The sequence below is a fragment of the Phallusia mammillata genome, chromosome 4, assembly GCF_965637545.1.
Source record: "Phallusia mammillata chromosome 4, kaPhaMamm4.hap1.1, whole genome shotgun sequence".
In the NCBI taxonomy this organism is placed as follows: Eukaryota; Metazoa; Chordata; class Ascidiacea; order Phlebobranchia; family Ascidiidae; genus Phallusia; species Phallusia mammillata.
The window spans coordinates 15,324,413-15,351,117 of record NC_137255.1 but is presented as its reverse complement, the minus strand read 5'-3'; the positions used below and the strand labels follow the sequence as shown (position 1 = coordinate 15,351,117).

Genomic DNA, 26,705 nt, shown 5'->3' with positions numbered 1-26,705 from the left:
AACGTCTTTTTGAATGACCAACACTTTAAAAGGTGTCAAATACAACAACACAAACCTCATTCCAACAAAAATCACAGAATGTCAAAACCCTGTTCTATTCTATGTATCGATATGTCTCGTACCACAGCCTTTTTGAAAAAGCCTTTTGATTTGTCATGTTCCGCTTGGCCGATTTATGTTTACCACGCCATTGTCTTTTTGACGTAATTATGTTAACATGGATAACCAGTTACGTGACGATTGTGGGATTGTTGGTTGTTGAATCATTTCCTCAGCTTTTCTTTAGGCACCTACGTTGAACTTTTTAAGTTTTGGTGTAAGGTTTTGGGGAGTTCCCCAACATGCAAAGCTGAATGTGGGAAATGCTCACGATTAGGTTATTATCGTTTTTGTTTCAATGAGAAATGAGTTGTCGGAGCTTTCAACCCCAATGCGTGGAGCGTAATTTTATAATTTGCTTCCACACATTAGCGTATTTAGGGGGGACATCGTACCATGCCCCCTTCCCCCTAAAGAAATTTTGACCGGCTGTTTTAGTATTGAATCTTGCAATTCCAGACAAAACTGTAAATAGCAATGTGCGCTATTTTGTTTAATCATGCCAATCTGGGCCTCTTGGCGTTCAACTTGGGACGTTCTGAAAAAAAAAACAGCCAAAAAACAAGTTGCGCAAACCGGAATAGGGATATGGCTCTTGGTGTAAGCCAGTGCGTGTTCAACTTTCACCACTGGAACATCTATTATGCTTTTACACAAGTAGCCTACTGACTATTTTGTTTTCATGCATAACTAGGCTAGCATAGGCTTACACAGATGGGTGGAAAGTTACCATGAGAATGTAAGCAAATCCACCTATGGCCGAAGGAGCATATGGGAAGAGAACACCACCGACACCATCAGTATTGCAGTTATCCAGAAGACATTCCTGCTATCCACAGGTCATGCATGACCTTCGGCATTACGCAGATCAATGTTCGAACAATTTGCGTTTTTTGGGGCCTAATTACAAACTCGTTGATATGTGCTATGCAATTGATAAAAATAAATTCGGATTACCACATTTAGTACTGATGTAAACTTCTGTTTACCATGAAGTTGTCCTGCTTATCATCGCCCATGCACGGTCAAATCAGATCGGGCAAAAAGTTGCCACGTGCCGGACAGGCGATCGACCGACTGATCATTAGTAGTCAACAGGATATCACTGGCCTATCACCGCAGAGAAACTTTTCAAATGGATTTAAACAATTTAACAAAAAAACAACCACTATGTTCTGTAGTCTTCTAACGTTGGTTTTCCTTAACGTCCTGGCTTTTACAACCATTGATGGAAAGTCCCAATGTAGCCTACAGCTAGACTTGGCAACCGAGGCACTATACATAAGTCGTTTAGGCTTCTATATACTCAAAACCACTCGAGTCGGTTTTATTACATTTATGTGGCGTTGTTCTAAAATACCTCTATAACGCAACAACCTAAAAGTTTGTCGATGCCATCCAAATGTGTAATTTACGGATTTTTTAAGGACCACGTTGTAAAGCGGGCAGCGAATTGATAACTGTTTAGGGCTCAATTCATACAAAACTAGAACTTGTACATTTTTGGTGAAAATTGTATTAATTTAGTTAGACAACTGAATTTAAATTGCACGAAACTATGAAGGCTATTAAGAGAGACCGACAAATGCTGAAGAGACAGATATAAAATTGCATCTTTAAATTACGCAAGGCTGTGGTACGGTAGATATGTTTTAAATAAAAAGAGATCCTAAAACACAAAACAGTACCATTGGATTGGTTGCAATTAAGGACGCCAATGCGAAAACATTCAAAATTTCCATGATAATATAAATAAATGCAGTATAGGCTAAGATGTACGTAACATTCAAACCATGTGGTTTAGTACGGGAAATTGTTTAATTAATACGCTTGTGCGTTATGATGAGTAAAAACGCAGCACATTTTACCAAACTTGTAACTATAGGTGCAATAGAATACAGGGTGCTGAAGCAGTGGTCGGCAACCGCCGGTCCGCGACTATTTCGTCACCGGGCCGTATACTTTTACAAATTAAATGCTTCAAAACATTTTGCCCATGCACACCGGGAATGATAAACTAATTTAGACGTTTTCATTTCTCAATACTTGTAGTTTCTGCAAGGCTGGTCCGCGATAAAATTTCCGTTTCAAAAACGGTCCGCAGGAGAAAAAAGGTTTCCGACCCCTGTGCTAAAGTACGAACTAAAAGAAATATGAAAAACACAAATGTTTAAAAAGTTTGAATAAAGTTTTATTCCAAATGCTATTTCACAAGCAGGGAATATAAATTACATGTCTAAGACACTTTCAAACCAAGTTGCACCAATAGTAGTAAAATTGTGAAAAAAATGCAAAAGACTTTAAAAATCGTGGAACGAAGTTGTGAATCGTGCACCATTTACAACTTATCAGTCTTTGAAATGGTTTATGTGGGCAAAAGTTCAGTACTATGTTTAGAGGAGACTGTGGTCGACTTGGAGAGTTTTGATTTCGCAAAAAAAGTTTTAATATCTTGGGCTGAACGATTTCGTGTTTCCGGTAGAAAGAAGATGACATAAACACCCTGAAAAGAAATGAACACAATTCAGTTAAACAGAAAGCTGGTCTTTTAAACAGCGGTTACATATATGTTCGCACGCTGGCATGCAGTCAAATATTCTATTTATTAGCTACGCGTGCTTTGTATATTCATTTTCTTAAATTTTTCAGAAAAGGATAAACTAATTGTGCTATATGTTTCCTGCTATACAAAACATGTTGCGAAACGATCATCGAAAACAAATTACACATGATGTATAAGAATTCTATGCTATTATTCTGCTACGATGTGAAACTCTTATCAATCGCAATTTCAAACATTTTTCGCCAACTTTTTTCACAACAGTGAACTCGACGAAAGGCAAACTGCCCTGGAGCTTGTATATAGTGTAGTGTAGTGCATACATCCTTAAGTTGAAACATCAGCAAATGTCAGTTGTTGCGAACAAAAATACACTTACCGACAACATAACTAGTACTGTGAAAGGAATGTACGCGTATCCACCAAGAAGCTCCAAACTGTAGGGAAAGATAAACGACACAAGACCACCAGTTACCCAAAAAACTACACTAGCCAACCACATGGCGTTGGGTCGAGAAACCACAGTGGTTAGTTCCGACGGATAAGTCACCATTGTAAGCATGGGACCGATTCCAACGCCGATCGCAAACAAAGCGACACTGATAACTCCCAGAATATTTGAAGAGTTGGAGCTGTTGGTTGTTGAAATGGTTAAAAGTGTTAAGGCACATACAACAATTGTTAGACCAATAACAAGCATTCGCTTGGTGCCAAATCGTGTTAGAAGCCCCGTGGAAGCGAACACAGCAAGCCCCATTAGTATTAGAGTTCCTATAATAAAAAAAGATGCAAGTGTTATGCGAAATGCGTGGCAAACTTTTGTTATATCAACATACCTATAGTGTAGTATGTAGAGTTTTCAGGGTGCACTCCCGCACTTTCAAAAATGCTGTTGGTGTACTGCTGCACAGCTTGTATTCCTGATGCCTGCAAGCTGAATTGGACCACGATAGCAGCCATCACCTGCCTACGGTAAGTTCCGATAGCCAGAATAGTACGCAATGAAGCCCCTTCTACACGATTATCGGCAGCAATCTCCGATTGTATGTCTTCGTATTCTTTTATTAAGCCCGGGCCCTTTTCAGAGCGTAATTTTTCAAGTAGTAGAAACGAACGTCTTGTCATAGGGTTTTCTCCATCAATTTCAACCCCAGTGCGCTTTTCCACATTTATGTGGTGGGGTATGGTATCTGGAATCCAAGGCACGAAACACAAATACAATACAGAAAACAAACCAGGAATTGCCATTGCGTATGGCCAAGTGAAAACCCCACCAAGGACGTTTGGATGAGCTATTACATTGCCAAGTACTGCACTTAGTTGTACAATCCATCCAAGAGGACTTTGGTAGAAACCAAGTGTTTTTCGACTAGTTATCTCAGCAACATACAATGGACCAAGACAAAATCCTAAACCCCTAGCAAGGCCATTAACCCAACGACCTATGATCAATGCTTCATAAGAATGAAAAAGGTAAGCTATAATTGACATTAATATTGCTGAGGATAACGAAAGGAGATGTACAATGATGACTCCCGTTCTGCGACTAAAAGTAAGAGGATTTTGTTAAAACGTGTTTTAGGCTTTTTAAAAACATCAAGCAGAATTGATAAAACAGAAAAGTACCGGAAATATTTTGCCCAAAGATGAGTAGAAATGGAGCCCATTGCTGCACCAACAACCAGCATTGATTGAGCTAATGTTACAATTAGGGTATTTTCATCCACTGTTGAAGTAGTGTTGTATCTTAACTAAACAAAAATACTAGACTAGACACTGCATTATAATACACAAAGTTGCACTGGGCAGATATAATCAGTTAAAACAGGGGTGGGGAACCTTTTGATTCATAAAGGCCACCCAACGTTTTGTCGACACTCGTGTAGGCCGCATTGTCTATTTCTCAGGTGTGAAACAGTGGTTTCCAAAAATTTTTATTTACATAATGGTCTTTTGTAGTTTTTTTCAAATAGCACGATCAAAGCTGAATGCAATGTTAAACCTAAATAAATTTCCCACTATAAGATTCAGGATTTGTTTTACCTACAGATCCGTTTTTGTGCATACCTATGATCTATTCTAAGATACGTTTGTTACATATCACAGACATCTAAAATATTGCATTATGCGCAAACAATTGGTTAATTGTCACATAAATAAGATTGTTGAGCCATAAGCTTTAGTAGTCTTTAGGCCGCAGGTTCCCCACCCCTGAGTTAAAAGCAACAGCTGTAAGACAACAAGGATCTTTGATTATTACTTTATTAGATATTGCAATACCTGAAATGTTTCATTGACAAACACTTCAATGGCAGGAGTGGATGGATTTAAGGCAACTAAATTCAAACCCATTGGAATGAAAATTGTTGCGTGATTAAGAACAATTAGAAAAACACAACAATTGGAGTTGATTCGACTCATCGCTTAAGCTGTGTTTAAATATCTGATTTGATTGATATAAAACAGAAATAGTTACCGTTTGTTAAAACAAATCGTACAAATTAAACGCAGTTAGGTGGTAATGGCAGAGACTAAACTTTTTAACCCACCAGCTGTAATACTCATGCTATTGTAAAACTAATGCTATTGTAGATTAGGGTTGCCATATTTTATGATACACAATCCCTGACAAAATTGATCTCAGTTGCGTTAACCCAGTGGTTTTCAAACTTTTTCGTTATTTTCTCTAAACGATCCCTTTGCCATTATTTCGAGGGCTCGCGGTCCTTAAGCCTGAATGGTGTATTTCAGAAAAACGAAAGTTGATTACAGTATTTTAGCTAGTTATGCAAAATTGCGCATAAGAATGATCCAAGTCTGACATCACAGACAAGACAAAAAAACATTCCAATTGTGCGCTAACAATTGCATTTTTGTTAGTTGTCATACAATACAGCTTATTGTTTAGCAATGGAGACGGACGATTCTCACTTTCACTTTGATTTAAACTTATTCAGTTGCACAAACTGACGCCAAATAAGAATATTGAATTACTTCCACCTCATCGCGGTCGCCGCAAAATTGCCTCACATACCCCTAAACCTAAAGGACCGCAGACTTCAGTTTGAGAACCGCTGCGTCAACCTTTTGCGATCTAAACACTTTTATTCCGGAATAAATTTAGAATATTCAGAAGTCACACGGACGGCGATACGAGAAAACGTATACGATACTCTGATCCATGACAATTAACATTTTCGTATGCTTCCTCGAGTAAGGTTATTGGGCTCACGTACTCTTACTATCCTTGAAACAATAATTAAGCACATATATCAGGGGCCGCCAACCCTTACCACTCTAAAAACCATTCAGATCAATTTTACACAGAAAAAAGACACTGGCAGCCACAAAGACCTTTTTAAATTTGAAATAAAATCCCAATGTAAAACGTTTTTATGTCTCACGACATTCGACTTTTTGTTGTTAGTCAGTTCCTTGCATATTAGGTACACAGTAAAAGCAAATGAAATTTCCCACGTGGCATCTAATGCTGTGTTTTCTTAAGACGCAGATTTTGTGTGTGTAACTAACGCGTATTGTCAGATAACCAGTTAACAAACAGGTATTACGCTGCAAAACGAGACAGTAACCCTGTACGTCAACCTGCGCGCCGCCTGCAGTTTACCTTTTTACGTTTCATGGTATAGACGCGGTTGTAGCTAACTACAAGAAACTTTCTCCGTTGGTACATTAATTTCACAGTATATATTTTTTTCTTAAATTCCTGACTTTTAAGTACATTTTATAACATTTCTCCCTGACGCAGATTTAAACACTAAATTCCCTGACATGTCAGGGAAAATCCTGACGTATGGCAACCCTATTGTAGACACGCCTTGTTTTACGTCTGTTTGTTGCGAGACACTAATTCGAATGATGCGCGCACTCAATCCAACAACGCAAGTACTGTCGCGAGTCGCGTGTAGTTTGAATATACGCTACACTATATTCTCAAATGTCTCTCTATCAAACACAAGTTGTCGCACGAGAATTCACGGGGCGTGAAATGGGGCGACTTTGCACGGTTTTAACAACGCAAAGGATATGGTTTTTGGTGTTTTTTTAATAACCTGCTTTAACGCCCAAATATTTTTTATTTCTAAATTGCCTTGCTGACAAGAAAATTTAAATGTGACGTAAAAGTGACGTCATTGGTTGCTGGGCAACGCACAATCTTTGCAGGAAAGCTCTTTTATTGACACTAGTTGGGCGAAAATGATCGTTTGCTAGCAAATTTGCGAAAATATGTTTTCAAAACTAATCTTATTGATGATAAAATGTAGTAAATATGAATAATCCCGACAGTTTTAAGCAATATAAATGTTTTCTGCACAGATATTTAAAAAATTTAAAAGTGTTAACCAAAGCAGTTTGAATTGTCAAAATTATACTTTTTAAACTCTTTGTATTTTTATCTTCTTGAAAAAGGAAAGTGCAAACCTATGAAAAGTAACAATACGTTTAACAGTTCTATGATAAGATAACTACGTGTGCACATAAACTTGCAGCTTAAAATAGTGAAAACTAAAAAAATGACCAGTTACGTTCACCTTAATAATGAAGAAACTGTTGGATGATTGGGCTTTAAAATTAAAAAGACCCTGATTTTAAAGTATCCTTACCAAAGAAGAAACATCATACCCAACCTGGTTGGATAGATGGCACCTGGCTTACAATACCAACAGGCATGAAGACAAAGAAAGGGAAACATAAATGGCAGTGTTTTATTTTGTATTTTCTGATACTAAGCTTATTATTGACACTATTATTGACATAAAATAATGATGCATAACATGACAAAAAAGCAAAATACATTGTTTGTTTTAATTGGTTAATGTAATTTTCTGACATTTAGTACACTGACACTAGATGCTTTGGACTTCATGTAACTACTGTGCTTCCGTTTATGAAGCTACAAACAGCCATATCATGCAATGCTGTGTTCTTGCTGAAGTTGTGACTTTTTCGATTTTATGAAACAGCTTTTTTATAAAAAAACAAGGTTTGAAAATTGCAGATAATCCTTACATGTTAATTTATATCCTCAATAGAATCACTTGGAAAATTTTACTCATGATATCCTCATATAACATGTATTATGAGAACTGGGAAGTATCAGCTGAGATTAAATTAAACAAATAAAAATACCATCATTGAAATTAAATTTTTCACAAAACAAATCTTTGCTTTTATGCTGTCCAGGTGAATTAGTTGAAGAATCTTTTCCAATTTTGTTTTCTATTGGTTGTTGCATGTAACAATTTTAGTTGTATTTGTTCATACTGACTTTTTTCAAAAAGTGATTTGCTGTTGTGTTTCACATAGTAATTCTTGTAATAAACATGATATATAGTCCTTGATTGGTGCAAAAAATATATTTATGACTGAAAAGTGTCGAAGAAATGATAATAAAATGATAAGCAGAGTAAAAGGTTGTACAATACCTTATAAGGTACTGTCAAAAGCTTTTAATGTCAAAATACAGCATGTAAAGAATGACGTCACTATTACGTCATCACTTTTTTGACGTTGGAGGAACATAGTCAAACTATTTATTCCAATTTTAGATGAATATGCATCACAACCTTCGTATCTTTCAGGACTTAAGTAGGCTACATGTTTATCTACTGGAAAATTTACCCGCTAAAACCTGATTTAAACTCTATCTCATGTTCATCAGTTCCATTTAAACATCATAAGTTGAGCGTAGTTATATATTTATTCGAAATTTTGCAGAATTTGCAAAATCAAACACCGCAAAGGTATGCAAATTAATCATTTTATAAATCGGCCCCATAAGGCGCAATGCAAAATTCGCGCTAATTTCGCCCCATTTTTATCCCCATGATCCGAAACACTGCAATCCAGTTCGTGCGAAAACTTGTGTTTTCTATGGATTTTGCTATATTCTGATGTCACATTACACAATCTGTGTAAATTTATTGTAATAAATTGATAATTTTGACTCGCTGTATGAAAAATTTAGGAATAGCCTGTGGGACTATCGAATCAAACTTAACACAAAGCTGGGATATCAGTTTAGAGATTTATTTCATATTTAATTTTTAGTTGAAGTGGCTGGGTGGCTAGACGTACAACCACTTAGGGGGCAATATAACCAAGTGAAACAGGTGAAACATACGTAATATATACAAATGACTACACCTACCACCTGTAAACTTTTTTTACAATTATAATTAAAAATGTATGGCAGATTAAAAACTATTTTTTTTGTAACAAGTTTTAAATTATTTCAAATATACTTCTGTTATAATTACAAAAGCTAAACCTAACTGTTGAATATATTCTTTGAATTTAGTTTGACACACCCGTAACATTCGTTGCAAGAACTTGTCAAATCAGTAAGCAACACTCAAAGACACCATATGTTATTCTTTTTCATCACAATCCAAAAATTTAGTTCACCTTAAATCAGGGCTTCCCAAACTTTTTTAATCGCGACCCCGTTTAATCTATTAAAATTGTCCGCGACCCTTCACGGATAATATGATAAACAGTGCGAAAAATACGGTTGTTGTATTTATTGAAACGACTAATTTGAGCAAAAACTAAAAACAACCTACGGGAACTCGGGAGTCTACTAATTTACACGTCCAAACACCGATACCTTTTACGTGCTTTAGCCTTTAGTTTCTGTCAAGTTGTTTTGCAAATAGGCACTTGTCACAATGTATTCGTGTGGTTTGGACATTTGCTGTGCGTCGAGATGATACGCACGTACGTGAAGGACGATTTGCCGAATCGGCAATTTTAACAACGATTTAGGTTTTAAGTAATTTGTTAAGGCGAAAAATAAAGTAAAAGCAATTTATGTTTTAAATCATGTATTATTGACGGTCACCTTGCACCAAGTTTTGAGGTCACCTTGCACCAAGTTTAGGCCATTGCAGTGCTTTGCAAACGGATATTAAACACTGCTTTGAAATCGTAAATTTATTACCTATTTTTATTTTTCATTGGAGAAAGTTTTTGCGCCAAACAATACTTAAACGTTAGTCTATAACTCTATATGTCATAGTTTATGTTGCATTAAAATGCCTTTGTATTTCAAAACAATTGCAATCGTTGCGTTTCAACCGACGTCTGTTCGTGCGGCACCCCCACACCCCCGTACTCCACGCCATGGGGTACATTCTTTCTGTGTATGGAGTAATTGGTACAGCTCTCTGCGATCCCTCAAGTTTGTTTAGCGACCCCTTCCGGGGTCGCGACCCCCAGTTTGGGAAGCCCTGCCTTAAATGACCTGCCACTTGACAAGCAAACTTGGTACAAAATTCACAACAACAAAATCCATGTTAATTGCTATAAAGGGGAAACTGGTGCACAACAAAAAAGAGGGGAATTAGACACAGAAAACAATTACTATGGCCAACGTAATAAACAGTTAAAAACCAGGCCGACATTTTTGTCTTATGACGTGTAGAACAAAGCAAACGTCTTTTTGAATGACCAACACTTTAAAAGGTGTCAAATACAACAACCCAACCTCATTCCAACAAAAATCACAGAATGTCAAAACCCTGTTCTATTCTATAAACCCTGTTCTATTCTATGTAAATAAGGTTTGTCATCTTCCGTTTTGCCGATTTATGTTTACCACGCCATTGTCATTGTGACGTAATTATGTTATCATGGATAACCAGTTAGGTGTCGACTGTGCGATTTTTGTTTGATAAATCGTAGATGTCCTCAGCTTCTCTTCAGGCAACCACGTTGAACTTTTCAAGCTTTGGTGTAAGGTTTTGGTGAGTTCCCTAACATGCAAAACTGAATGTGGGAAATGCTCACGATTGTAACATAAATGATGTAATATTCGCATTGACGTCATGGGTAGAGTTGATTTTTTTTTATTTATTTTACACGATTAGGTTATTATCGTTTTTGTTTCAATAAGTAATAAGTTGTCAGTAACCTAATGTTTGATGTGCAATGTTAAAATTTGCTTCCACAATTTAAAACCTGATTGTTTTCGCAATGTTTGAACACTTCGGAGTAAGCATGATCAAAACCAGTTGCGTTCAACTAGAAAACAATTAGGAATCCGCAAGGTATTCAAACAATACATATTATATAGCAAATATCATCGATTACAAAGCAGGACAATATTGTATTTTGTAGATGTAAGTCAACTTTTACCAACACCCCAAAACGCACAAACAGTTAATTGGGGACAAGCACAAAATGTGTCACATATCTATGCACGAAAACCCATATTAAACATAATATACAGTATCCCATTTTTGGTAATAAAGTGACGGTTTTTCACAAATTCAAAGGAGTTGACAGTATAATAAAACTCTTTCAAGACCAGAGGTACTCGAAATTAAGGTGTTTTGGGTTTGCATTTCATGTTGGTGTGAATTTACGTTTCGAAATCCGGAGAGATGGTTGACACTGTAGTGTGATTCTCGATGTACTGAAGATCAATAGCTTTCTTCGGATTGATGAAAAACTTCTGTATTTCAGCAGAGGAACGATTACGAGTGTGCGGGATTCTGGCTACAATGTATACCACCTGCATGGAAAACAAATCTTGAGTGTACAGTCGCCCTAAAAAAGGAGAATATCTAAAATATGTATTATTTAAGCGAGGCTAAAAAGAGTGCCTAACTTCATTCAGTATTTAGGTGACAATCGGTGCGTTTTCAACTTTTACCACTGGAACATCTATTATGCTTTTACTCAACCAGCCTGCTGACTAGTTTGTTTTTATGCATAACTAGGCTAATAAACTTACGCAGATGGGAAAAACTTACCACGAGTGCTGTGACAACAATAAACGGAATGTAAGCAAATCCACCAATGGCTTCAAGAGCATACGGGAAGAGAAACGACACCAGTATTGCAGTTATCCAGAATACGTTTCCTGCCATCCACATGACGTTTGGCCTGGTTACTGTGGTTGTAATGATGGATGCGTACGATACCATAGCAAGCATTGGACCTATTCCTAAGCCCAATGTACAAATTGTCATCCCTATCACACCGACAATCCCAGCTGTAGATGACGTTGTGCTCAGTGAATTGGAAATGGTCAATAGAAGCAAACCAACAATGGCAACTACCAAACCACAAATGAGCATTAGTTTTGGACCAGTACGTGGAACTATTCTGCTTGATATAAACACGGTTAAAGCCATCAATGTCAACGTACCTGCAAAGTACAACAGTTGTGAAGTTTTTGTCTAAACTTAAGCAATAAAGATAATGTATCAAATTAATGTTGTCCCTAAAACGACGCTCCGTTGATTCAGTCGCTGGGCCAAATCGTTTCAGTTCAAATCTAATTAAGGTAATTAGGAACAGTATCTGGTAATTTGGGCATGAGTCTATGGAATAGTATGACAAAAAATATATTTTATTATATTTTTTACGTTGTTATTTACAAAAGGAACACATGAAAAACACATGTCGGCGGCTGACTAAATTATGACGGAGAAGGCAGCAGGCAAAAGCGAAAAGCTTGTGCTCTCCTCGACTATGTCATTGTCTTGATTATCGACGAAAATTCGTTAATGGCATCAGTACATTTGTCATAGTCAGGTTTTTTTTAAGGTTTGGTTTGGGTGACCGCTAAGTAGTTTTAAGATACCGCAAGTGTTTCATTTAAATACCAAACAATAGCCAAATCCAAATTTTGGGAAACCGTTGGAGAAACCAAAACACCTTAAAAAAAACACTGGTCATAGTCAACGTGAGTAAAGCCTTATGCTAGGAACTCACTTGCTGAAGCATTGCGATAATGCGCAAGCTTGTAAAGGAAATTATAATTAAGTTAGTTTTAAAGCAAAATCGATTTGCTTAATACGAGTTTGCTGTAATTAAGGGTTCTTGTTTGGTGTTACAAACCAAAACACTAACGACTGACCTACAGTATAGAAAGTTGCATGATCAGGGTTTACACCAGCCTGAATGAATATGTCGTTGGTGTATTGAAAGACCGCTTGGATTGCAGATGATTGTAAGCTAAACTGAATTACGATGACAGCTATCAGTTGTCGCCGGTATCTGCCGATTTTGAAAAGAGTTGCAACCGACGCTTTTTCAACTGCTCTGTCTGCATCGATTTCCGCCTTAATGCTGGAATATTCTTCCATAAGCTCTTCGCCTCTGATCGAGCGCAACTTTTGTAGCAACAAAAACGATGGATTTGTTGATGGTGTGTAACTTGGTTGGTTGCTATCTTCAGTGTTTAGGACATGGGGAATTGTTTGTGGTATCCAGGGTAGCAGGCACAGATAAATCACAGAAAAAATACCTGGTAGTCCCAAAGCAAAAGGCCATGTGAATGGACCTCCTAAAACACTTGGATGACCAATAATGTTGCCAAACGCAGCACTCAGCTGCAAAATCCATCCTACTGGACTTTGATACAGCCCCAAGGTTTTGCGACTGACTATTTCAGATACGTAAAGAGGTCCAAGAGTAAATCCGATTCCTCTGGCAAGTCCATTCAATAAACGACCGATGATCAAGGCCTCGTACGAATTAAGAAAGAACGAAATTGGTGACATTAGTACAGCAGAGATCACCGAAAGAGCATGAATCATAGTTAGAGCTGTTCTTCGGCTAAACAACATTTCTTTATATGTCACTCCACAAATAGCAAAACAGTCTAACACACCTGAAATAGGTCACCCACACGTGGGTGGAAAAGCCACCAATGGCAGAACCAACAATCAACATAGCTTGGGCGAGTGTTATTATCAATGTGCTTGTCTCTGCTGGAACTGAGGTGTTGTAATGTATCTGTAAATAAATTCACGAAAACATCATAATAATAAATATAAAATAGCCTTTCGAGTTTATTCTGTCCTAAATTATGTCTAACACCTGGAGGTAAAAATGTTTACTACGCCAGAAACAGTGAGTAGCCGTTTAAATCAAAGTTGCATACGGGCCCAAAATTAGAGCCGGAACCCGGCCCGAACCCTTATCTCTTTGAGAAGCCGTCGAGTTCCGAAAGTTTGCCTATGCATAACAGCTCCCGGAAAGACAAAAACAACAAACAAAACAGACAATGACCTTGAACAAGGGGTTTTAGGACTGTAGGGCATTAGGTCAGGTCCAGGAACTAGCTACTTGACTACTTGGCTAATTAATTTAATTGTTTTTTAACCGACACAGAGTGTGAAGTTGGGCCTGTTTTTGATGAAATCTAAGCCTTACCACTCTGATACGAGTGTTTTCTTCATATAATGACGGTATGGGTGGGTTATTAACATATAATATTTGGCTCTATGCGAGCAGATAATTGCCCCAAGCCCCCAAGCAACAAGTTTACATCTCAGACCTTCATATGCAACGTTATGCCATGTAAACTTGATAAATTAAGACGGTTTGTTAACTAAAAATCTGTAAAGTAAGCGATTTAAAAATAACAATAAAAAAAGTAAATTCTTATTACGTATTCACTTCCTGAATAAAACCATAATTACCTGAAACGTCTCGTTAACAAAGTCTTTAATAACCTGGGTAGTGGGATTAAGTGCAACTATAGTCCATCCCATTGGGACCCAAATAGTTGCATGATTCAGTACGACCAAAAACACACAGAAATTAGAATTTATCCGCTTCATTGCGTCGCAGTTAGCTGACACCTGTTACTCAGTAAGTTCGGACAAAAATAACGAAAGTGAATTTAGCAAACTATTTTTTCGTTACTGGTTACTGCATACGCTTTCAACTAGCATTTGTCTAAAAACTGTTACATTCCACAAATCGATAGCAAATGATAGAAATTTCGCAAACATGATTGTATAAACTTTGTGTCCACGCTTCCCTATTAGTCTGCCCAGCTGCTCAGCAAGCAAGCAGCTGTACTTAAAACAAGATTTGACAAATTCTCGCATGGCTGCGCGCAGGGAACTGTCTGTCTCAGCGCTTCCAGCCATATTTATGTCTACTATTTAATGCCACACTCTCTGGCTTTGCGACAATAAACAAACAAGGCTAGGTAAGTGGCTTTCATCATATCGCCATTGCACATATTTTACTACATACATTTGTAGATCGACCCCGGGTTTTCGGGACAGGTTTTGGCCTGGCTTCACGCTCAGCATCGCTTTTGCCTCATTTTCCGTTTCTTTGGCTCGGGATTTCGTTTTTAACAATTGTTAAAAAATGTTATTAATAACAATATTAAATCGGATTTGGGCCGGGTAATTTCCACGCTTCCATATTAGTCTACTTATCTACTCAGCAAGCAAACAAACAAACAGGTGCACTAAAAAAAAAACTTTGACACATCCCCGCATGTCTGCGTTCAAGGGAACTGTCTGTCTTAGCGCTTCCAGCCATGTTCATGTCTGCAACAAAATGTCACACTTTTTATCTTTCCGGTTATAAGCAAATGAGGCTATAGCCTAATAGGTGAGTGGCTTTCGTCATTTTGCCTTTGCACATATTCTACTACATATATTTGTAGGTCTAGCCGGGTTTTGGGTCGTGTTCGGGTTTGAGTTTTGACAAAACGTGCTTGATCCGGGCCCAAGAACGCACAGACAGGCATGGTTTAAACCGGAAAACTTTCCAAAGATTGGAAAATAGCCAAAGTGAATGCAAACCTAAAACCAGGAAAACAACCAACCAACCCAAGTAGGCCTGTACACAGGCCGATTTCTCTTCTATGCTGCACCTACAAAATATTGGAAAGAATCATCCCTGCCAGAATTGCGTTACTAATCGCACCATTCTTACCCCCTGAACAATCTGGGTTTAGAAAACAACGTTGTACCAGAGAACAAGTCCTGGCTTTAACATTACACATTAAAACGGTGTATGAACTAAAAATCAAATTTTGAGGCATTTTTTTAAATTTGTCAGCAGTCCCAATACGGTATGGCATGATGCTTTTGTGCTAAGATTAGCAAAAATAATCACACGCAGAACCACGCTGCGAATCCTCTCACAAAAGACAGGTGCTCGCCGCTTTTACACATGTGTAGGTTCCGATACAAGTAAAACTTTTAAAACAAAAACAGTGTACTCCAGGATTCTGTACTGCCCCCCACACTATTCAACCTATACATTAGTGACATGCCATAAACAAAATGTCTTAAATCTAGCTATGCGGATGACTGGGCACTGACTTATCAAGGAAATAATCTAATGTTTTAAAACCAACTCACATAAGATCTTACCATCTCCGGAAATAGTTTACGACATGGTACCTACAAAAAACACCACTAAAACAGTGACAGCTCTTTTCCATCTGGACAATCACCGTTCAAACCAACAACTCAATATTAGCATTGATAGAAGGCAACTGCCCACGGCCCCCAATCCGAAGTACCTTGGAATAACTTTAAACACAAATCAAAATTATAGAGAACATCTACAGAAACCATCAAATAAGATAAATACAAGAAACTGACTGATCAACAAATTATCAGCCACTAGATGGGGAGCAAGTCAATCGGTCCTGAGAACATCTGCTTTTGTTTATGTTACACAGTTGCAGAATACTGTGCTCCAACATGGGAGCGTAGTACTCACACTAAAAAATTGAACACCCAACTGAACAAAACAATGCGAATAATATCAGAAACTTAAAAATCCACCCCTACTACATGGTTACCAAGAATGGCTGCAAAACCGAATTCGATCAAAACATGCTCGCACTGCCCACATGCTTCAATGTTGAGGCGAAAGAACTAATTCGGAATGCCTACACCAATGGTTCCCAACCTTTTTGACCTTGCGGCACACTATCATGAAGATAAATAGTTTGGGGCACCCTGGCAAAACTGGATCCATTTTTTGAGGTTTCTGTATTTCAAATAACTGTATGAAATAACACAGAATGAGAACAGTATAGCGCGCGTAAATAAATGTAATAATTCAAAAGTCAGTGTGAAATTTGGCCTTGGCTTCTTGCCAAAGTCCATTAATATCTGGAGGTGCATTCGATAAAGCCACCCACAATTTTTCCTCGACTATAAGTTGCCGTTCTCGTTTTTTAGTTTTTATGTTCGTTAATACAAAAAAATCCACTCACACATAGAAGCCATTTGTACATATGCTTTCAAACGCACCACAGTTTGGAAAAAAATTCTTACCACTTTGTATTCTATCGCGATTTACAATTAACCATGTCTTTGGGCCCATTTATCGGCCCGCCGCAGTTAAAGGGTTAATAACTTAGCCTTTTCTCGATTAGCTATGTATCGTGCTATTAACCATGTACCTACCGATTAGCTATGTATCGTATCCCCATACAAAAGTTGTTATCATGATGAAACAAGCGAAAAGCCTTCTAGTGTTAAATGAAAAATAACTGAGTGCTTAACATTTATTATTGAAACTCGGTTAGAAATAAATAAATTCAGCACGGGTTAAAGTTATAATAAAGAATGGGCCGCAGTATTGCAATGTCAATATCTCGTGGCACCCCTGAGCATTGCAATTGGAACCCCAGGGTGCCGCGGCACCCCGGTTGGGAACCACTGGCCTACACTGTGGAGCAGATAAGTAAGATACATATCATGTTGTCCAAAAATACCTCTCAACCAAGTTACAATTATGTGGTTATCGGACAGTGCATGAATGCGATACAGCATTCAGCGACTGGTTCCAAAGCATATCCCATCACATCTAAGTTTTTGAGACGTGGAAATCATACGACAATATATACCACTCTGTTACTGCCTATTTATTTTAATAGGTTGTGTAATCGTTGCATTATTTTATATTTGAAATGTATGTTTGCTTTATAGACTTGGCGATTAAAAGTCTCTCCCAGTATTGCAAAAAACAACAAAGTGTTTTGTAAATAAAGCTTTAAGACATCTACTTCAATCTTACGAAGTCAGAATAAAATTCACGTTTATGGCACTTAAAAATCAAAAAGCGAGACATTATATGTGAACAGACACGCAGACACAAAGTGTAGGCAGAACTGATAACGCCAGGTTGCCTGTCTTACGAATTTTGTGTTGGCGTTGCGTTTTTGCAAAGTACAGAATTTGGGAGAAGTCTATGCATCAAGCGAGGGCTAAATCATTCAAAACGGAAAAGTATGACGGTTAGTTGAGGGTTACGCGTTGCGGATTGTATAAAAGGGTTTTGAATTACTTTTCTCGTTGGTTTAGATTGCAGATTGGAAATCTCAGGACATCGTAGAAATTGCTGCGTGATTTTCGATGGGCTGTAGAGCCATATTCTTTTCAGAATTGACAAAAAACTTCTGTATTTCAGCTGAGGAACGATTTCGGGTGTGTGGGATTCTGACAACAACGTAAAGCACCTACGTGAAAAAAAAACGTTTAGATACAATCGCCCAGAAATAACATTATAACATGTAAAACAAATGTTTAGTTATGCGAGGCCCCAAAAACGTGCGTAGCGTTATAAAGCATTCTATAACACAATTTCCGTAACATACTATAGCTGCTAACAATGAAGCGTTGAAAAAAAAACAGTTATAAATTCTCTCCTTTTTACCACCAAGTTATGCACTATAGAAAATTATTTAAGTATGTGAAAAAACCGGAACAGTTTGGTAGCAAGGAGTATCAGTGAATTTATGTTTATAACACCCTAAAACAAGACCGACAATAAACTGACCATTGGTTTGCATTTTATAAGTAATTGGCGCACTTATCTAGTGGCATGACAAACACTGTAAAGAAGAAGTGAAGCGCGAATAATGATGTTTAAAGCCACAAAAAACAATCCGAAGAAACTCCACTATACGCTGTGATGATAACCCGCAGCTATATTAAGCATACCCTACAAATCTGAATAAACTTACCACGAGAACAGTCGAAACCATAAACGGAATGTAAGCAAATCCACCTATGGTCTCAAGGGCATACGGGAAGAGAAACGACACCAGTATTGCAGTTATCCAGAAGACGTTTCCTGCCATCCACATAGCGTTTGGCCTGGTTACTGTGGTTGTAATTATTGAAGCATAGGCTATCATGTTAAGCATTGGACCTATTCCTAAGCCCAATGAAAACATTGTCACTCCCACCACACCAACAATCCCAACTGTCGGTGATGAAGAGTTAAGTGAAGTAGAAATGGTTAAGAAAATCAAACCAACGGTGGCGATAATCAAACCACACACGAGCATTCGTTTGGGACCAATACGTGGAAGTATTCTGCTTGATATAAACACCGTTAGAGCCATCAATGCCAACGTACCTGCAAAATTGTAATTGGGATGTTTTTGTTAAAACTGAATCTATATTTAAATATTGTACTTTGCTCAGCGTAAACCATGCTGCGGCATTAACGGCATGAAATAACTGTTATGGTATAACGTTACCTGGAAGTCATTGACCAGGTTCTTTAATGTCACACAAAATGTACTATCAACAACGTTGTCTTTGCATTACCATAGCAAACTCGATTAAGACCCCATGTGAATTGTAATTGTAGGATAATATATTACCCATGAAAGTGCCCTATCCGTGAATCGCTACTCTGATTTTAAAAATATCCATATTTTGAACCTAATTAGGTTGGTTTCAGTGCGAAAACGATACAAGACATAAAAAATATTCAACGATAGACTGTATGACTTTCCCATTCAATAGTTTTTTAATATTTTTAGTTGGAAGAATATCAACTGACCTACAGTATAGAAAGTTGCATGATCAGGGTTTACACCAGCCTGAATGAATATGTCGTTGGTGTATTGAAAGACCGCTTGGATTGCAGATGATTGTAAGCTAAACTGGATTACGATAACAGCTATCAGTTGTCGTCGGTATCTGCCGATTTTGAAAAGAGTTGCAACCGACGCTTTTTCAACTGCTCTGTCTGCTTCGATTTCCGCCTTAATGCTGGAATATTCTTCCATAAGCTCTTCGCCTCTGATCGAGCGCAACTTTTGTAGCAACAAAAACGATGGCTTTGTTGATGTTGTGTAATTTGATTGGTTGCTATCTTCGGTGTGTAAGACGTGGGGAATTGTTTGTGGTATCCAGGGTAGTAGGCAGAGGTAAATCACAGAAAAAATACCTGGTAGTCCCAAAGCAAAAGGCCATGTGAATGGACCTCCTAAAACACTTGGATGACCAATAATGTTACCAAACGCAGCACTCAGCTGTACAATCCATCCAGTTGGGCTTTGATATAGCCCCAAGGTTTTGCGACTGACCATTTCCGATACGTAAAGAGGTCCAAGAGTAAATCCGATTCCTCTGGCAAGTCCATTCAATAAACGACCAATGATCAAGGCCTCGTATGAATTAAGAAAGAACGAAATTGGTGACATTAAGACCACAGAAATCACCGAAAGAGCATGAACCACTGCTAGAGCTGTTCGTCGGCTAAACAATATTTCTTTAAATCACTCTACAAATAGCAAAAAAGTCCAATTTACCTGAAATAGGTCACCCATACGTGGGTGGAAAAAGCACCAATGGCAGAACCAACAATCAGCATAGCTTGGGACAGAGTTATAATCAATGTGCTTGTCTCTGCTGGAACTGAGGTGTTGTACCGCATCTAAAAGGAGTTTACGAAAGTATTCTCTAAGCTTGTATAATTTATATGTAAGGGTCAAAGACGCCAATAGTGTGTAAAAACGCTGAGTAACATCGTAACGATGGTTTTGTTCGAATAAAACGTAATTTCTCCCTTGCGAGCAGTTTATGTGCACTTAATCTGTGGTAAAAATTAAACTCTGCTTTAAACTGCTTATGTATTACGTCACCGATAAGCAGTGCAGCCTTGGACTGGTATAACAGGTTTCAGCTTACAGTAAATCAGGTCCAGTATATTTAAAATTTAAAGAAATTCTAGACACTTTGTTTTGATAAATATTGAATAACAGATTCCGGTAATTACCTGGAATGTCTCGTTGACAAAACTTTTAATAACCGGGGTAGTGGGATTTAGTGCAACTAGATTCCAACCCATTGGGACCCAAATAGCTGCATGATTCAGTACGACCAAGAACACACAAAAATTTGAATTTATACGCTTCATTGTGCAGCGGTACCTGTTACCTTAGAATTAGGCTCGGAGAATAAACATAATTCAAATTTTCTATTGAGATTTCGCCGACTGATTATACTTCAAAAGTTAACCGTAGCGATTTAAAAAAACGTTTCGGTATCTGCGTTTAAAGAAATTCCTGTTACATCTCTTATACCAGGGGCGGGCAACATACGGCCCGCGGGCCACAGGATTTTGAGCGGCCCGCAGGCAGTTTCAGGTCTTACATGATAATGTGGCCCGCGGCCACAGTCTGCCACAATCCCCCACTACTTGCTTACTGCGTCAAATTTTAGTTGTAACGGACAGTAACGCTCCCCAGTAGCAAAAAACTTTCCCGTCGTTGTTACCATTACACCATACGTCCATTGTTACGACATAACTGCCAACCATGTGTGTGGCCTGCTTTCACGGTTTCCTTTGTTTCCACACGTGTAGCCTAGTTTGTGTTTCAGCGGTATCTAAGGCTGTGGTGTATGCATTAAATTCGCTGTGGTTAATAATTTTATGTTATATCAGTTAGATTGTTTGGACTGTATTGTATTTGTGATGTTCTTGAATGTATTTGGTTTATGTGGTCAAAAATCCGTTTTAAATCACTGGATAAATACGCGATTAATGTATCGATTCAGGAATCCGGCCCGCCAAGTACTTCATTTTCCCATATCAGGCCCGCCGACTGAAGAAGTTGCCCGCCCCTGTCTTATACATACTAATCAGGTTCATGTCTGCAACTTTCCCAACCACCTGTTTAAATATTGCCGAACAAAGCAACTACCACCAGTCAGTGCCTCTGGGCTTGTCAGTCAAGCACGACTAATAAGCTTAGAGATTAATTAAAACAAGTATTCGCGGTCACAATCACATTGTAAATGCGGTACGAACTGATTGTTTTACACAAACGAAGAAAGCGCAACTTTTTTGCTACTAATGAACTGATTTTGCAATTGTTAAGCTTTTTAATGCAAACAAAATGGGCAGTTTGACACGTACAGAAAACAAAAATGCTAAAACACGTTGATGAACTTGCCAGGTTCAGGTTTTTATTTCTAGGTGAACTTGACTATTTCATGGTAGCCAAATCTACCTGCTTTTATTCAAATACTAGTAACCGCTAAAAACATGCACTTTAAATCATTTCCATTTCAAAATCTGTAAGAGTAAGAATAAGAAACCTGTACATGTCGAAACATATCACAGCAACATTCACGCCACACTTCCTTTAAATACACTATTTTCATCCATGGGCAAAACTCACATGTTTAAATAACTTGCTTTATCAACTTGACTCAACCCGCCCCAAGCTAGAGGAAAACAGACGTGCAGTATTTCGCCTCGTATGCTTCCGTAATGTTAAATGACGCAACCCTTTTCCTAAGCCTCCGGCTTTTTACGCGGTTGTTTTGTTTATTGAATTGGGCAATACCAGATAAATTTACAATTTTCGTTGCACATAAACAAATATTCCATGCTCAAGCTACACTTTCGTTCGCAAGCCTACAACTTACGTTGGCAATTAAAAGCAATGCAAATAAAAACAATGTTGCAACAAAATGACCAATTTTCAAATAAAAAACACAAAATTTTAGAAGCAAACATAAAGTTACTTTCTCGTTGCAATGGTCACGACAAACATAAGTTCTCGCAACGTGAATAAAGACGATTGGCGGCATTAAACAGCATGCAACTTGATCTCTTATAGCAACTGTACAGCAAATGTGCTCACTACTCCCATTTTTACAAGACAAAATCACCCAAGCGCGATTGCAGGGGTCACTTAAAAACTGGTTTTGACCAGTTACGGCTCATTTAGAATGATTTGCTTCACCAATAAATCAGTTCAGCTTTCTTCGCAAAACTAGCGAACGACGTCACTGTCCTTTGAAAGCAGTTTTCTACTCTCCACATCGTCTTTGCAGGTTTTCGTTCGACCAAAAAAGTTTTGAATTTCAGCCACTGACCGGTTGTGTGTCTCAGGAACAAAAAATACGATGTACAAATTCTGCAAAGTAATGAAGTTGTTGCACGCATAGGGCTAAACCAGTGGTTCTTAACCTTTTTATAGCGGCCGAACCCCCACGATATTCTTCAGCCTTTGGTCGAACCCCAAAGTTACATCGTAGGTTTTAAGAAAATTTTGTTTGGATAATCATAATCAGTTTTTGTTCAAACGTAGTGGCAACAGTTACTGTTAGTCATTTTGTTAAAATCTGACATAATAATACAAGCATCTTGTTTCAAGATTCCTTTAATTCCGACAATTTTTATTTGTTAAGATATGTTTTTGCTGCCAATATTTTGTTGTTTTTCTGCTTACGAACAAACCACACATTGCTAGTTGGTACGTCAAAAAAAGAAAATAAAAGCTTAGTGCAGGGATGCACAACCTTTTTGCGCATCTTATTTTACTAACGACCGTCATTTACCTGTTTATTTTTGTTTCAAAATACTTGGTTTATATCATATACATACCATCTAATAGCGCCCAAAACACCCAGATTAATTTCTAGCTAGGTGCACAGTTTGAGCTGCACTATACGAAGATCAGTCCCACGTTTATGATGTCATAATCGAAATTCTGACGCTTGTGGTACCTGTTTTGTTCGCATTGTTAGCACACAATAGGCGTACAAAAAGTCTGACGGATGTTGCTACTAGGCTGGTAAAGTTAGTATACTATGGTAATACCCTTTTTGGTACCACAAAAACTGTTTAAAGCAGTTTAAAAATGATAATATTTAGCAAACGAGTTTTATTTACGTCACGGCCGCCAGTACATGTAGACATATTAAAAACATGTTCACGACCGCACAAACTCGTCTCTGCGGCAGTACGTCCGCAGGTTGTTCAACCTTGCCTAAGTGTAAGCTTCCAATGTTTTGATATTTGGCAATATACAAATTACCATTTTTAGCAGACCCTAAAGTTTGACGAAAACGAGTATTTTTATTGTACTTTGAAAAGACCTTCGTCGAACCCCTGATCAGGCGTTGCCGAACCCCTGGGGTTCGATCGAACACCGGTTAAGAACCACTGGGCTAAACGGTTGAGCTTACATAAGACAATTAACACGAAGTTTTAGGAGTATACTTATGCAAATGGAGCGTGTACTACAGAATCTAGTGGACCGTATGTTTGCATTGCCACGAGTTCAAGGGCATTACAGAAAACGTACTTACCATGACTATGACGAGTACAATGAACGGCAGATACGCAAAGCCGTGTATTTTCGCAATGCTGATTGGAAAGAGAAAAGATGCAATAGATGAGGTCATCCAATAGAAGGTTGAACCCAGCCATAAGGCCTCCGGACGTGTGACGATGGTTGTAATTTCAGACGGATATGCAGTAATGGTAAGCAGCGGACCAGTACCAACCCCTATGCTAAAGATAGCGACGCTGACAATACCGACTACACCCATCTCTGGGACAGTTGAGTTGTACGAAGTGGAGAGACAGAGAAGACTTTGTCCGATCACAACAACAACCAGACCAGTAACCAACATCTTTTTTGAACCAAAACGCTCGAGCAGACGCGTTGCCATAATCATCGTGACCACCATTAGACCAAATATGCCTGCGATATACAACATAAGTCATTTCAAGTAACAAGCTGTCGTATTATTTCATATATTTTCCATGTTGGCAAAAGCTGTATTATTTCCGACAGGTTATATGCAAATCAGAACAGGAGGGTAGTAGGTTAGTAGGTCCGAACTAACCATACAATACATGTGCACAATGAAACGAAAATTTAGTCAACCCAAGCTGTCGGTTTAACCTAGTTTCCTATATTTAAAGTTTCAAGCACAAGCACTCACGTTTGGCCCATTTAAAACGTCATTTAAAATCAACCAAACTGTTGATACTATATACATGTTTATATGTCCACTGCACATACCCACTGCATAGTACGTTGTCTGATCCGCGTTTACGCCTGCGTTGGTCAATATTTCGTTGGTGTACTGCAATAACACCGCGGTACCAGTTGCCTGAGTAGAAAGTTGCAAAACCACAACCGCGATCATTTGATGTCTGTAACTTCCGATGCAAAGAAGTTGCCAAATTGAGCGCTTTTCAAGTTCAATTTCGCTTGCGATTTCCGCTTTGATACTGGCGTACTCGTCGAGCAACGCTGTCGTGTCTTTAAAGCGGAGATGCTTGAGAAGCCGAAAAGATGGGGAATCCATCTCGTCGCTTTTATCGCCATATTTGAAAGAGTTTTGTTCAGTTTTTATCAGGTAAGGTATTGTGTGTGGAATCCACGGTAAAAGGCAAAGGAACGCCAGTGAAAAAAATCCTGGAAACGCAAGAGCGAAGGGCCAAGTCTTTACTCCCCCCATCACTTTTGGATGAGCAACAATGTTTTCCAATCCCCCGCTTACCAATGTCAGCCAACCTATAGGGCTTTGGTACAAGGCCAATGTCTTGCGGTGAGTAATTTCTGCAACAAACAGCGGGCCCACACTAAATCCCACACCCCGCGCTACTCCGTTGATCCAACGCCCGATGATAAGAAGTTCGTACGAGTATAGAAAGTATGTCATAGCCGACATCAAGAAGGCAGACGCTACGGATAGGATGTGTACTACAACGAGAGCCTTGCGACGACTGCAAAATAAGAGTAACAAAGGTTTGAATTGTTTAGTTTAGGAAGTGTAGGTCTTTGAAAAACATTTTTTAGCTTTTCGGATCTGAGCCAGATTTTTAAGTTTGGAGTCCAAATTATTTGTAGATATGCTCCAACGCCATCTGCGAACACTAAATATAAGGCCGAATGTGGTTCAGTTATGCCAACGGCTTGAACTACCTAAAACAGTAATATTTTTGGATATATATTGACGGTCATACCTCATATATTTTAGCCACAAATGTGTGGTCAGGGCACCAAATGCAGCACCAAGCGGCTCACACGACTGAGCCAAGCGTATGATTAAAGTGTTTGTTTCCTCAGTCGATGGAGTTCCGTTATAACGCACCTGCGAATCGAAACACGTGAAATGTTGCTTTTAATAACTTGTTTGACCCTTACCAGGCCTGGCCAACCTTTTCAGTTTAGCAGACCACTTTTATGATCAAGCTTTCTGTATCGAACAACTACTTTCTTCGCCAGCAGGCGATTGTTCGCTTATTTTTTTACATTGTTTTATTCACAGCTGTGATGTTATAATTATCCTTGGGTCATTCCTTTGCATGATAATCTTGCAAAACTATAGTTGTCCCACAATTGTTAAGGAGTATGCTATTTCTAACTTGCAAAATTTAGGCAAACACACTTCGCAAACAAAACAGAAATATAAAATTTAAACTTTAGCTTAAATGAACTGTAACCCAATCTTAAGCGTCGCGGTTGGGCAGGCCCATTATACACAAACAGGTTTGTTTTACTTATCTATTTACCTTGAATGATTCATTGACAAAATACTTAATGGACGGGGTTGTCGGGTTTAAAGCGGCCAAGTTTAAACCCATCGGCACAAAGATAGAAATCTGGCATAAAATCGCAAGAAATGCGCACCAGTTAGAATTCAGTCGCTCCATAGTTAAGGCTACGTCGACATTTGCTAAAGTAAAAAGTACGTTTTTGTTTATACGTCAATTCAACAGTTTCCCCAAACATATTTTATATGCTTACAATTGACAAAAATCACAGAAGAAAACACGCAAATACATTCTTTTGTAGAACTCACCTCCAGTTACTGAAAACTCTTTGTTCTCCTTTGCTTAAGTGTGCTATAGTACCTGCTGTGAAACACACACGCGCAAGCGCAGGACACTACAATGATTAAAATACAACATGCTTGTCATGTAATTATATACGACAGCTTGCAACGTATCACGTTCGATAATTAATGCACATATAAAAGACACGGGAGAATTTTAATAGGTCTGGCACGTAGTAAAGCATAGTTTAGGTTTGAACAAAGTTTTTTTTAATTGCCACCTTATTGTTGGCCGAAAACAACCTTGTTTTTTATGTGCACAATGAAAGCCGTTAGAATTGGCCATATTCCGTACATCCATTGGGATCAGTGATTTTTTTCATACGCGTGTTACGAATATCGGCACA

At 38.3% G+C, this 26,705-nt stretch overlaps 4 protein-coding genes across 5 annotated transcripts; all 4 read right to left on the bottom strand.

Annotated features, from left to right (window-relative positions):
- Window positions 1–2,268: 2,268 nt before the first annotated feature.
- Window positions 2,269–5,094, bottom strand: LOC145224090 (solute carrier family 2, facilitated glucose transporter member 7-like). Its single transcript, XM_080090521.1, has 5 exons — window positions 4,940–5,094; window positions 4,286–4,410; window positions 3,496–4,205; window positions 3,039–3,430; window positions 2,269–2,602 (listed from the first exon to the last, which is right to left on the bottom strand). The coding sequence occupies exons 1-5, from the start codon at window positions 5,078–5,080 to the stop codon at window positions 2,465–2,467; spliced, it is 1,506 nt and encodes a 501-aa protein (XP_079946647.1). The 5' UTR covers window positions 5,081–5,094; the 3' UTR covers window positions 2,269–2,464.
- Window positions 5,095–10,395: 5,301 nt separating this feature from the next.
- LOC145225298 (solute carrier family 2, facilitated glucose transporter member 5-like) lies at window positions 10,396–14,413 on the bottom strand. Its single transcript, XM_080091990.1, has 5 exons — window positions 14,119–14,413; window positions 13,305–13,429; window positions 12,549–13,249; window positions 11,437–11,834; window positions 10,396–11,195 (listed from the first exon to the last, which is right to left on the bottom strand). The coding sequence occupies exons 1-5, from the start codon at window positions 14,257–14,259 to the stop codon at window positions 11,043–11,045; spliced, it is 1,518 nt and encodes a 505-aa protein (XP_079948116.1). The 5' UTR covers window positions 14,260–14,413; the 3' UTR covers window positions 10,396–11,042.
- Window positions 14,414–17,210: 2,797 nt separating this feature from the next.
- Window positions 17,211–21,596, bottom strand: LOC145225299 (solute carrier family 2, facilitated glucose transporter member 5-like). Its single transcript, XM_080091991.1, has 5 exons — window positions 20,486–21,596; window positions 20,019–20,143; window positions 19,265–19,965; window positions 18,435–18,832; window positions 17,211–17,927 (listed from the first exon to the last, which is right to left on the bottom strand). The coding sequence occupies exons 1-5, from the start codon at window positions 20,624–20,626 to the stop codon at window positions 17,790–17,792; spliced, it is 1,503 nt and encodes a 500-aa protein (XP_079948117.1). The 5' UTR covers window positions 20,627–21,596; the 3' UTR covers window positions 17,211–17,789.
- Window positions 21,597–22,022: 426 nt separating this feature from the next.
- LOC145225297 (solute carrier family 2, facilitated glucose transporter member 5-like) lies at window positions 22,023–26,390 on the bottom strand. Of its 2 annotated transcripts, XM_080091988.1 has the most exons (6): window positions 26,326–26,390; window positions 26,036–26,199; window positions 25,487–25,614; window positions 24,537–25,246; window positions 23,815–24,212; window positions 22,023–22,637 (listed from the first exon to the last, which is right to left on the bottom strand). In XM_080091988.1, the coding sequence occupies exons 2-6, from the start codon at window positions 26,174–26,176 to the stop codon at window positions 22,494–22,496; spliced, it is 1,521 nt and encodes a 506-aa protein (XP_079948114.1). In that variant the 5' UTR covers window positions 26,177–26,199; window positions 26,326–26,390; the 3' UTR covers window positions 22,023–22,493. The 2 variants fall into 2 exon arrangements, with proteins under 2 accessions (XP_079948114.1, XP_079948115.1); XM_080091989.1 differs by lacking the exon at window positions 26,326–26,390 and having other exon boundaries at window positions 26,036–26,200.
- Between the last annotated feature and the right edge of the window lie 315 nt (window positions 26,391–26,705).

What these genes read in the sequence shown, in the direction of transcription:
- LOC145224090 (XM_080090521.1), bottom strand. Translation starts at nt 5,080, where the DNA reads ATGAGTCGAATCAACTCCAATTGTTGTGTTTTTCTAATTGTTCTTAAT. An exon ending in CTCTACATACTACACTATAG is followed by an intron (nt 3,431 to 3,495) that starts GTATGTTGATAT and finishes TTTTTATTATAG; the next exon opens with GAACTCTAATACTAATGGGG. An exon ending in CAGTACTAGTTATGTTGTCG is followed by an intron (nt 2,603 to 3,038) that starts GTAAGTGTATTT and finishes ATTTCTTTTCAG; the next exon opens with GGTGTTTATGTCATCTTCTT.
- LOC145225298 (XM_080091990.1), bottom strand. Translation starts at nt 14,259, where the DNA reads ATGAAGCGGATAAATTCTAATTTCTGTGTGTTTTTGGTCGTACTGAAT. An exon ending in TTGTTAACGAGACGTTTCAG is followed by an intron (nt 13,430 to 14,118) that starts GTAATTATGGTT and finishes ATTTATTTACAG; the next exon opens with ATACATTACAACACCTCAGT. An exon ending in GTGTGGGTGACCTATTTCAG is followed by an intron (nt 13,250 to 13,304) that starts GTGTGTTAGACT and finishes AATGTTGTTTAG; the next exon opens with CCGAAGAACAGCTCTAACTA.
- LOC145225299 (XM_080091991.1), bottom strand. Translation starts at nt 20,626, where the DNA reads ATGAAGCGTATAAATTCAAATTTTTGTGTGTTCTTGGTCGTACTGAAT. An exon ending in TTGTCAACGAGACATTCCAG is followed by an intron (nt 20,144 to 20,485) that starts GTAATTACCGGA and finishes AACTCCTTTTAG; the next exon opens with ATGCGGTACAACACCTCAGT. An exon ending in GTATGGGTGACCTATTTCAG is followed by an intron (nt 19,966 to 20,018) that starts GTAAATTGGACT and finishes AATATTGTTTAG; the next exon opens with CCGACGAACAGCTCTAGCAG.
- LOC145225297 (XM_080091988.1), bottom strand. Translation starts at nt 26,176, where the DNA reads ATGGAGCGACTGAATTCTAACTGGTGCGCATTTCTTGCGATTTTATGC. An exon ending in TTGTGGCTAAAATATATGAG is followed by an intron (nt 25,247 to 25,486) that starts GTATGACCGTCA and finishes CTTATTTTGCAG; the next exon opens with TCGTCGCAAGGCTCTCGTTG. An exon ending in GACAACGTACTATGCAGTGG is followed by an intron (nt 24,213 to 24,536) that starts GTATGTGCAGTG and finishes TGTATATCGCAG; the next exon opens with GCATATTTGGTCTAATGGTG.